The sequence below is a fragment of the Alligator sinensis genome, unplaced genomic scaffold (assembly GCF_000455745.1).
Source record: "Alligator sinensis unplaced genomic scaffold, ASM45574v1 scaffold5_1, whole genome shotgun sequence".
In the NCBI taxonomy this organism is placed as follows: Eukaryota; Metazoa; Chordata; order Crocodylia; family Alligatoridae; genus Alligator; species Alligator sinensis.
The window spans coordinates 1646169-1658178 of NW_005842213.1; the positions used below are offsets into that span (position 1 = coordinate 1646169).

Genomic DNA, 12010 nt, shown 5'->3' on the forward strand with positions numbered 1-12010 from the left:
CCGGCTGCCCCCTCGCGCTCGCGCGCACACACACTAACACACAGGCAAGCTGGCCGGAAGTAAACATACGCGAAGCCCCGCCCCCTCCGCTCCGGAAGCGGCTGTGCCGGCCCGCGGGGCAGTGTGGGAAGTGTAGTTGGCGCCGGAGGAGGCCTGAGGCACGGGCGGTGGGGGAGAGGGGGGAAGGTTCTGTGCGCGCAGGCGCGGGCTGGGCCGTTGGGTGCCTGCGCTGGCGGTGGGCGATGGAGTTAGCACGCTAATGGCCCGTGGTGGTTATTGCTGGGTGCTGGTTATGAGTGGTCGTGATCTTATGAAATGCAGCACATGCACATATATACATGCACGTCGGTGTGTACATGTCTATATCTATACACACATATTCTAATGTTATAAAAACCTTAGTCTGTCTGTCCATAACGCTTTATTCGCACTGTGAGTGGCTGACGGAAATGACCAATCAGAGTGCTCCAAGAGTGTTCAGCCCGAACATGGCGGGGCAGAGCACCGCCTTGACAGGGGAGTGCACCGCCCCAGGATGGGGGACAGGTGTACCCGGGGGTGGTGGACCCAGACAGGGGAGGGGAACAGCACCAGACCAGAAGCAGGGGCAGGAGGGGAACGGACCCAGTGGATGGGGAAGCAGGGGGGGGTGGGGGCCGGACACAGGCCTCTGTCCCCAGCCCTACACCCATTTTTGACGGGCAGTTGGCTAGTGTGCATATATATATTTATAAATACACACACACACACACACAAATATATATACACACATATACATTATATATATATGCAGCTACACACACATGCATAGGCATATTTACACATGTACATGTATACACACATATATACATGCACATGTACGCACACATATGTATACATACATATGCACCCGCACATGCATATACACATACATATATTCACACACATACATACATACATATATATGTATACATACACATCCACACATACACATACATATGCATATATACATCCATACATATACACACACACCCATACATACATATACACACATGTATAGACACATATATGCCCATATATAAACACAGATAGATAGATAGATAGATAGATAGATAGATACACACACATGTATGCACACACGTAGATATACATACGCCCATACATGCATATATACACACATACATGGGCAACTCCCGCTTAACGTAGTTTTTCTTACCATGGTTTTACTACAGCACTCGCTTACAATGCCTACCTGGTTTCACTTAGTGCTCAGCACGTTTCACTATAACTCTGCGCATGGTGGTGGGTAGAAGTGGTGGTAGCGGTGGCAGCATCGTAAAGTGAGATAGTGAGTGTCAGCGGGGGCCCAAGGATGGGCGGCAGGAGCGTGGGATGCACTCCGGTACATAGTGCTGGAGCCAGCTGGGAGGAGCAGTGGCAGCAGCAGGGGCAAGAAGGGGCGGGTGGGGGAGCAGGCAGGGGGTGTGAGCATGGAGCCCGGGCCAGTGCCCGGGACCAGGGCCAGCAGGGACCAGGGTCGGGTGGCAGGAGTGCAGGAGTGATGATGACCATGACATCACTGGCTGGTTTGGTTTATGTGAACACAAGAATGGCTGATCAGGACAATTTGTGCTTTGAACTGTCTGTGGCACTCTAAGCAAGGGTTGCTTGATCAACAGCAGATGTGCTGCTGTTGGGAGATTTGCACTGTTTGCACTTCTGCTTTGCCTCAGCAGTTCTCTCTTCATAGACGGTACCTCCAGCTTCACCAGGTGGAACAATCATGAGCCAGATCTTCCCAGGACTTCAGGTCAATGTTAAAATGTTTCAAAGATGACTTGAGGGAGTTCTTGAAGTGTTTCTTCTGGCCTCCCTGAGAGCACTTTCTTTTGTTTAGCTCATATATGCAGGCACACATATATACACATATACATATATATATATGCACATACATTCATGCAGTAGTCTAACCTAACATATAGACATCAAGTCAGAGCACGCCAGGTCTGCTACTGTTGTGACAGTAGACAGTACTAGCTTCAGCTGTCAATGCCAAGAGTTGGGTGGCGGGAAATAGCCCAGCAACCTTTATGGTGCAAAAGGCTTTAGGCGGAGGAGCAACCTAGAGGGAAGTAGTGGTCCTCAGGGCCAGACATGGGCATGGGTGAACCAGGTGGCTGCCCAGGGCCTGGACAGGAAGGGGGCCTGAAAATGGTAATTTTGTTATTATTATTATCATTATATCTGGCAAGGGGGGGGCCAGTACTAAAAGTTTGCCTGGGGCCACCAGGAGTCTACGTACAGTGCTGGTAGTCCTTACCGCTGTTGGAGGAAATGCCACCTAAAGGCATGGTGGACTGGGCTCTCCAGCCTTGGTTGGCATCCAGTCTAGGAGTGGAGCCCCAAAAGGTGGGTAGATTGAAGATCTTCTTCATACCAGCAGCTCCTGCAGTCAAGCTGGCTCCAATTATACTGGCTTCTGTCTTTCCTTTGGGATTAACCAGCTAGGCCGAGAAGAGGACTTTGATATATGGGCAACTCAAGCATCTACATATCGACTGCCCATGCCATCACAGCCAAAACTGAATGGAGAGGACACTCTATCTTTGCTACTTGCATGGACACAACATGGAAGGTGGCAGTTACAGGTTATAAGCTCAACTCCACTGGTGTACAGTAGAGCACCATGGGTCAATTTGTGGGTGGGAGGAACCAATTGTGTTCCACTGGTCAGCTACCACCTACCTGAAGCTGGGCAGCCCAGTAAGCTGCTGACCCACCATGGTCTTCCTGCCTCGTTTGGTGCATGCAGCTAGACCAAAAATTGAAAAACAGACAGCAAATGAAGTAACAGGCAACAAGAAAATAAACCTTAAAACCTTCCGGCTGGGAAGTCGGAATGTCAGGACCATATGTCCTGGCATGAATGACAATTTACAGATGACAGACAATGTCTGGAAGACACCACTGATTGATCGAGAGCTGCAAAAACTTAACATTGACATTGAACACTAGCAGGAGGCAAGATTGGCCAACTCAGGCTCTATTTGTGAGGCCATCCACACCTTTTTCTGGGAAGGCAGGAGTTCAAAAGATATTTGCCAACACTGGGTCAGATTTGCAGTTTGCAACAGGTTGGTCAAAACCATTGACACTCCCACTAAAACATCAGATCACATCATCGCAGTCCAACTACTGTCAATTGACGGTTTTAACATCATTAGCACCTATGCACCAACTTTACAGGCAGGTTCAGATGATAAAGATGGCTTCTACAACGCTCCCACCAAGCCTTTGAGCTACCTACCATGAAATGAGCAGCTTCTCCTCCTAGAGCATTTTAATGCTTGAGTAGGCGCAAGATCACAAATCTTGGCCAACCTGCCTAGGACATCAGGCATTGGAAAAATGAATAAAAATGGCCAACGTCTTCTCAAACTCTGCACGTTAAACTACCTGTGTATCACTAACACCTACTTTGTGGGCAAAGAGCATCAAAAAATATCACGGAGACAGCCACAATCTGGCCACTGGCATCAATTAGACCTCTTGATCACCAGGAAGAAAGACCTGCCCAGTGTACTACACACCCACAATTATCACAGTGCATATTGTGACACAGGCCACTCTTTTATTGTCTGCAAAGTGAAAGTGATACCAATGCAGCTGCACAGAGCCAAACATAAGAGTCAGCCAAGATTACACAGCACCGAAGTCCAAAGCAAGTGCCTCAACTTTTAAAGGACCTTTGAGCTAGCTATGTTTACAAAAGCAACAACTGCAAATGCTGAAGGAACTTGGAGTGGACTAACAGCGGTCATCCAGGAAAGAGCCACTGAAGTATTTGGAAAAAGGAAATTGTCAAATAAAGACTAGTTTGAGGCACACTCAGAAGAGATGCTACCACTTGTTGAAACCAAGAACACAGCCTACCTGAAACACAACCCTAATCCAAAAGAAAGTTCTAAGACTAAGCTGAACCATGCCAGGGCAATGGTACAGAAAACAGCCAGATGCTGCACAAACCGGTACTGGACAAACTATATCAAGAGATACAGTTTGCCTTAGATGCAGGAAACATGCGAGTTATGTATGATGGTCTGAAGAAAACTATTGGCTCAACTGTCATGAAAGTTGCCCCCCTCAAGTCTCAAGATGGCAAAGTAACAATCACTGACAAGAACAAGCAGATGTCACACTGGGTTGAACGTTAGGGGTTTACTCCCATGAACCAGACAGTTCAGAAGAGGCACTGGATCAACTCCCAACTCTACGTGTACTGGTGCAGCTAGACAAAGAACCTACAGCCGAAGAACTGAGCAAAGCCATAGACTCTAGGAAGCAGAAAAGCACCAGGGGAGGATGGCATCCCAGCTGAGATTCTCAAGTGCAGGAAATCTAGCCTGCTGCCACATCTTCATCAACTCCTAGTGCGATGCTGGAAGGAAGGTCAAGAACCCCAGGACACACATGATGCGAACATCGTCACTGTCTACAAGAACAAGGGTGACTGCAACAACTATAGGAGCATCTGTCTCCTCAGCATCATAGGCAAGGCTTTTGCTAGTCATCTTGAAATGCTTGCAACAGATTGCTAACTATGTCTGCCCGGAATCACAGTGTGGATTCAGAGCAAAGAGATCAACAGTGTACATGATATTTTCCTTAAGCCAACTGGAAGAAAAATGCAGAGAACAAAATAAGCCACTGTATGTAACATTTGTTGACCTGACAAGAGCTTTTGACACTATCAGCAGAGCTTTGTTCAAGGTCCTGATAAAGATTGGATGTCCCTCAACATTACTCAGCATGATACACTCCTTCCATGAAAACATGCAGGCCACAGTTCAGTTTAATGGATCAAACTTTGACAGGTTTGAGATGAAGAGTGGAATGAAGCAGGGTTGGGTTCTGGTGCCTACACTCTTTGGGATCTTCTTTTCTATGCTGCTGCACTATGCGTTTGGTGGCTTGGAGGAAAGTGTATACCTTCACACAAGATCAGATGGCAAACTCTATAATCTATTACATCAAAAAGCCAAGACAAAAGTGAGGCACATACTTGTTAGGGAGCTCCTTTTTGCTGATGATGCTACACTCAAGGCCAACTATAAAAACTTATGAATTGCCTCTCTCTTGCTTGCATTATGTTTGCCCTGAGCAGTGGCATCAAGAAGACTATGGTCCTAGGGTAAGGTGTTTGCCAGTCACCATCTATCAGCCTTGGCAACACACCTCTCAAGGCAGTAAGCAAATTCTGCTACCTAAGATCCACAGTGAGCAACAACCTATCACTAGATGAAGAGCTAAATGTGCACATTGGAAAGGCAACTACCACTTTCAGTACACTCTCCAAATGAGTCTGGAACAAAACAAAACTCATAATCAAAACTAAGCTGTTTGTATACAAAGCCTGCATCCTCATCCTCAGTGTCCTTATACATAAGCAGTGAGACATGGTCAACATACTTGTGGCGTATTTACCGATAACAGCCCGGCACGTCTGGGCTTGGAGAATCTGCACTGTTATTGGTGGAACACGCCCACCAATCAGGTAACTGCTGGGAGGGGCTTGCCTTGCCCCTACCTGGGGTGAGGTGAAAAGCCCCGAACCTGGTTGAAGCCTGCACTTTGCTTCAACCCGATTGGTCCGTTTGCAATCCAGGGGCAGAGCCTCCAAAAGGTATAAAAGAAGCAACGTGCCCTGCATGCGGCAGATTCGTCAGGGGACGGAGGAGAGAGCGGGGCATAAGAAGAGCTCAGAAGAGCTGCTCAGCAGGTGGAGCCAGTGCCCAGAAGAGCCTCAAAGACTCCCCACGCCAGTCCGACGTGCACACGACAGAGCCCAGGGCCCACAGCGGGCAGCAGCCCAAGGGGAGCCATTGGCCCCAGAGGCCTCCTCACAAGTGAGGAACAGCAGGACCAAGAGTACGCTGACTCCCCCCGCCTGCACGGGACCCCCTCAGAGCCTTGAGTTACCACGTAAGAAAAGGGTCTTTTCCACACGGGAAGGAACACCCCAGCCAGGCCCTCCCAGGTGGGCTATTTTGTGTGGCATCCCTGCCAGGGACCCAAAATTCTCACCCCCCTTACTGGATGCTGGAGCACAGCCAATGCCCCAGCATCAGCCTGTGACCCTGGGGCTTAAAGAGTTAAGTTTAGTCTAAGGCTGATGCATCTTCTATTTTGTGAGAGAGTGCCTTACATTTTGCAATATTGTGCCTTATATTTTGTGTATTTCTGTGTTTGTGAATTGGTAGTTTAATAGAGTCTATAACCCTGCCTGGGGGATCCACTGGGATCTCTTGCTATTACTTACCTGTGTTTACCTGTCACTTACCTGAAACCCCGGTGGTGGTAACCCATTATAGAACATAAGGTTTATAGTTATATATCTGAATATATACTTATATACACATATATATATATACATATGTTTACATTTATGTTTATATTTTACCCACTTGTGTAGATAATAATAAATTTGTGTATAGTTACGTTCCAGATTGTCCTGGCCTCATTCCTTTGGGGCAGAGGGAACCTGTGAGTAGTCTGCAGTTTCATCCATAGCACACCTGCCAGCTAACAATCCCCTTCAATTGGAGAAGGGAGTACATACCCGTGTACACCTGGGCTACATATGCATATCAAGAAAAGAAGCTGAACAGCTTCCATCTACGCTGTTTAGAGCACATCCTTGACATCAAGTGGCAAGACAGATTCACCAACACAGAAGTCATTGCCAAAGCCAACCTGCCAACCATCACTGCGCTACTCAAACAGTGGCACCTATGTTGGCTTGGCTATCTTTGCAAATTTCAAATTGTATGGGAAAATTGCAGGTGGAGAGAGAAAAGCAGGGCACCCAAAACTGCACTTCAAAGATGTCTGCAAGCAGAATATGATGACTTTTGGAATTGACCCAAACCTTTGGGAGGCATTAGCATGAGACAGGACAAAGTGGTGTTCCCTTCTTAATCATGGAGTCCAACATCATGATGAGAAATGGTCACTCAAATTACAACAAAAAAATGTGACCAAAGGAACCAGCCTGTCAGTACAGTAGCCCCTAATGGCATATACACCTGTGACCACTGTGGCAGGATCTGCAAGTCGAACATTGGTCTTTAAAGCCACAAGAGAAAATGTGCCACCAGTCAGTAGAATAGCTGCAATATCCACCATCACTCACTGATGAATGGATGCCATAATATACATTCATGCATGCATGCACATATATACATATACACATGCATATATACATATATATACGCACACATACCTACATGCATGCGTATATACATATATATTTCATGATATATGTATATTTTAATAACCGCTATGGAATAATAACCATCCCAGGTTACTAGTTAATTACTTAATGACTGAACCATCCAGAGCCAGGGCAAACAATCTGATGTTTAACAGCTCAGTGGTAAAACAGAATCAAGCTTCCAATATATAATACATTGTATACTGTATATAATATACAGTAAAATAACATATATCATGCATATAATATATGCTAATATATGATATAATATGGTATGTAAGAGTAATATTGTAGCTGTGATGGTCCAGAAATTAATGCTGGTGGGTTATCAAGTGCTGAGATCACATTCCCAGAACTATAGTTGAATTATTTCATCAGAGGAGCTATATTTTAAACCTTCTTCCAAATCCTTACCATACACAAGGTATGGTCCATTGAAACAAAGATTTCAAGATTTCAAAACTCCTTCCAAATTTCTATCATAAGGGGCTAGTCATCCAAACAGTGCCTGTCTTAGACCAGCAGGGAAGATTGCCACAGCCCTGTAAAGGGCCACTAGGTTTGAGCAGCCCACAGGGCAAGCTAATACTTCCCCTTACTGGCTGCATCTTGTGCTCCAGAATCTTTTATTTAACATGCTGGAGATTTTGCAACCAGTCCTTCTGGTTGCAAAGATAACCTCCCAAATGTAAATCAGACAAAAACAGGGACAGCGCTCTCTGACTAACTCTGAAGACAGCCTGGAACCACACCTCTTGAGGATGTTAACTGTCCTATCCATTTTAAGGGAAGCAATAATTCTGAAGCCTAAGAATGGCCATTCATTATTGTTACCTATACAACTGCAACCAAAAAGAAGGTTGTTAATTTCATGGATTTCTGCACCATCAACTCTGAAGTCTGATTTATACACTGTTTTGATATAACAGGCGTAGATAAATTGGTTCAAACATCTAGTTGGGAGATGTGTATCAATTTTAAAAGTGTTTATATTGGTTTAGGTTGCACAGATTATTGTCTGACTGTTTCCTTATGCTTCCCTGTTTGTCTGAATCTACCCATTGTCTCTGGGTTTATATGTAGGGTTGGGCAGGCAAAGTTCTTTGAGTAGATGTGATATCTTTTATTAGACCAACTGAGTAGTTGGAAAAAGGTTCTTGGCAAGCTTTCAGGCACAGTTACCCTTATTCAGGCACAGGGAGTCTCTGCTGTTCTGAGATTCCAAGAAATGAGAGAAGCTAAAAGTGTGGCAGGGTGCCGGTGAGAATGTAAATAGGTAGAAATTAGAAAGATAAAAGTTAAATCAGAGAGGTAAAGCAGGGTTGCCAACTCTTTAGAGTTGTGTGAAGGGTTGCCAGCTCTTTAGAGCAGGGACCACCTTTTTGTTCAGTGTTTGTACAGTACCTGATACTTCTTAGTAGAAGGCAAGGAAGAGATGAACCCTATAGATTAGCCAAAGTAGATTTTTAGTACAAACTGTCATGGACCAAAGCTCACTTCATCAGATGCTATAAAATATATGCACAAAGCTCTGTATAAAGAGACAGAAATTTGAATATAAAAGCAGAAGAGGGGAGGAGGGAAGGGTTAAGTGCTGGGAGAAGCAAACATGCAAGCAGTAAACTGATAGGAACAAAGGAGTCACGAAAGCCAATCTAGGTAACAGGATAAGAATCCATAGTCCCTGTTTAAACTGTACTTAATGCAATCCAGTCTGTGGATGATTTCTTGTCCTGCAATTTTCCATTCATATTGGTTTTTAAAGGTTTGCTATCTAAGAACAGTCACTCTTAGGTCAGCAATGGAGTGTGCAGGGAGGTTCAAGTGCTCTGTCACAGGCCTCTGTGTCTTTCTTCAGCTGATGTCAGATCACTGTTCGTTCATTCTTTCATGTCGGGATCACCCTGTCTGTCAAAGGCAGACAGCAGCAGGGAACTGTGAGCAGGTGATGGTATATATGACATTGGTAGAGTTGCAAGTGAATGAACCTCAGATGTTATAATTTATAATCTGTGTAATTAGGTCCAGTGATAAAGTAGTCTGTATTGATTTGGGGCACAGAAGGCATCTGGGGCTATTGTGAGGACTGGTCCTTTGGTGAGACTGGGAGTTAGGTAGCCTGTTGCTTGAGATACTACATTCAAGGCTGGGGGGAGTTTTTGTCAGTGAGTGATGCTCTAGATACTATTGCAAATACAAACATGCAATAAAATGAATCATCATAATCATTAGTAAACCAGTGCAAAAACTGTGTGTGGTCCAGCCCTGGGTGGCATCTGGATTCAGCATTGTATGTGAATGGAGTCTGGATTGTGCAAGGTGCTTAGGAGATGACTAGAATTTCTACTTCTCCCATCACCTATATTCTGAATAGTCCTGAGTGGGTACATCTCAAGGGACACAGATCATCTGTTTCTCCCAGCCTGCAGGTGACACACCCTCCTGTGCTTCAAGACAGAGGTTGTCTGAATGTGGGAAGGATCTCACAAAGACCCTGCTGTTGAGCATCTCTAACTCCAGATTCACTTGACCCGAGTGCTCTCCACTCAGATTCAAAGGGAATGACTGAGTTGCCAGTGGTTATAAATGCTCAGCTGACAGCAGCAATCGAAGGACATCATCCTTAAGCTAAAAATAAATTGCAAGGGTGGTTTAATAAAAGCAAGCATAAGAATGCATGTCACAGAGGTAGTTTTATTTCTCTGTTTCCTTGGGAGAGGGGGTGAAATTTCTTTTGCATTGAGAGCCATACTATGCCATCAGTTCTTAGGCATAACTCCTCATAGAAATCTGTTGGGAATTCTTTTAACACGATCTAGACCCTTTATTTGCCTCTTCCCCTAGTAAACGTCCATATTGCAAATAACCTCCATGTAAGGCAGCATGACCTAGGCAGAAGAGACCAAATCTTCTTGTTTTGTTGTCAAGTAAAATATTGTTCTTTATCACATTAGCTTGTTCTTTCTTTTTTTCCTCCCATTGGTAAATAACCAATGGATAGGAAAAGTGCCCCCCGCACCGCTCTTTCCAGTGAAATCTCATATATTCTAGTGTGAGGTTTGGATGGGAACATTTTTACAATATTTAAAATACTGGATCAAATCATCTGCAGAAGATAATTATCCTTTATGCAGACACTTGATCCAGTCATTATCTGAAAACATTGGAGAACAGGTGTCCTTCATTTGAATTATGTTTTCTTGTTACCCTTTGTAAAAAGTATTTTTGGCAGGGTGCTTAAGGATGAAATCTATCCAATTTTACTGTGGGGTGCATTGTACCAGGAGTAGGGTGTCCAGTCATCTGACACATATTTTAATCCATAGATGGCTCTTAATACAAAGGGTTTGTCATGCACAATTTGTTATTTTTTTTCCTGCTAGTAACAAGGAAAATACATGGCAAATGACAAAGAAGAATAACCAACACAATAGACTCATGAATATTGACATCTATGGGCATTTATACACATGCTCCGGGAATGGGGAGGATGCTTTAATTAGAGTGGCTCTAATTAAAGCGCCCAGAGCATTTTGTGTATCAGCATCCCCATGCTTAAAAACGGCAGCGGGGGCACTTTAACTAAAACTCATTCAACGAGCTTTAGTTAAAGAGCCCCCACCACCATTTTTAAGTGCAGGGACGCTGTTACACGAGGTGCCAGAGTCTGCTGGAGCACAGTAATTACCATGCTCCAGCAGACTCAATTAATCAAGTCTTCTCTGATGTGCCAGAATTATAACACATCAGAGCAGCCTTGCTGCTTGCATATACTGTATACGTGCCCTATGGCATTAATTGTTTATAGTATATCTTGCAATATCCTGAAACCTTAGTGTTGGATTCACTGAAAAACAGTAGCATATTTTTTGTATGGTATAGGTTTTATGGGAGCTAAAATGATTATTACAACTGTAAGAGCCAAGGATTGTTTGGGTGATTATCTTTTATTGAATCAGCTGCATGGTTGGGATAGACTTAAACAAGCTTTTGAATGCAGTCCAGTAGCTCAGTCTATCCTAACCATGAAGTTTGTCCAATAGAAGATACAACGCACAATAATCTTTGCCATCTGCATATTTCCTGGACCACCATGGCTACAACACCCTTCAAGCACTACCAGTTACAACTATAATTCTTTTCATGCCACCCCTACACATTGGGAACCCCTGCCCTAGTGAGGCCAGGTATGTCACATTTTCCTGTCCAGTGAGAAGCCCAGAAGATGATGAGATGTTCCAAGAGAATGATGCTCCCTCAGTGACTGACACCAATAACTTATCTCTTCTATTTCTAAACCCTAGTGAAAGCCCATTCCTTCATAAAAGCTGCCAATGTTGATCTCCGCAGCAATGATTTGTTTGACAGTATGTGACCATTCCGGGTTTGTGACTCTTCACCAGGCTCTGTATACACACATCATGAAAAGATGACCTTTGCCATCAAAGGGCTTAGACAATCAATTCTTGACAATGAGTGAGTAAGATAGATGAAGACAGGGAGCTCAAGGAAATGGGGAGATGGTTATAACTAATGTAATGAGATATTTACATGGACTCACACCTCAACCATTCTCCTGTGTATTATGTTTCTCTCTGTTAGAACCTGGTCTTCTCAGAGGGAGGACTGCACAAAAAGGCAAAGCTCTTTGACTCTTGATATCTTCCACAGAGATCCAGTCATCATCATTGTCCTACTGTCCATTTTCCCCAGCATGGCTGGCACACAGGGTTTGTAAGACAAGCATTCCTCTTTCCC

General features: G+C 44.5%; 1 protein-coding gene across 1 annotated transcript in view; it reads right to left on the reverse strand.

Moving 5' to 3' along the window:
• Positions 1 to 12010, reverse strand: part of MOB2 (MOB kinase activator 2) — a 252972-nt gene that overhangs the window by 203672 nt on the left and 37290 nt on the right. Inside the window, exon 2 of the mRNA XM_025207908.1 lies at positions 2725 to 2791. Coding sequence (XP_025063693.1) covers positions 2725 to 2791 — 67 coding nt within the window. The remainder of the gene's footprint in view (positions 1 to 2724; positions 2792 to 12010) is intronic.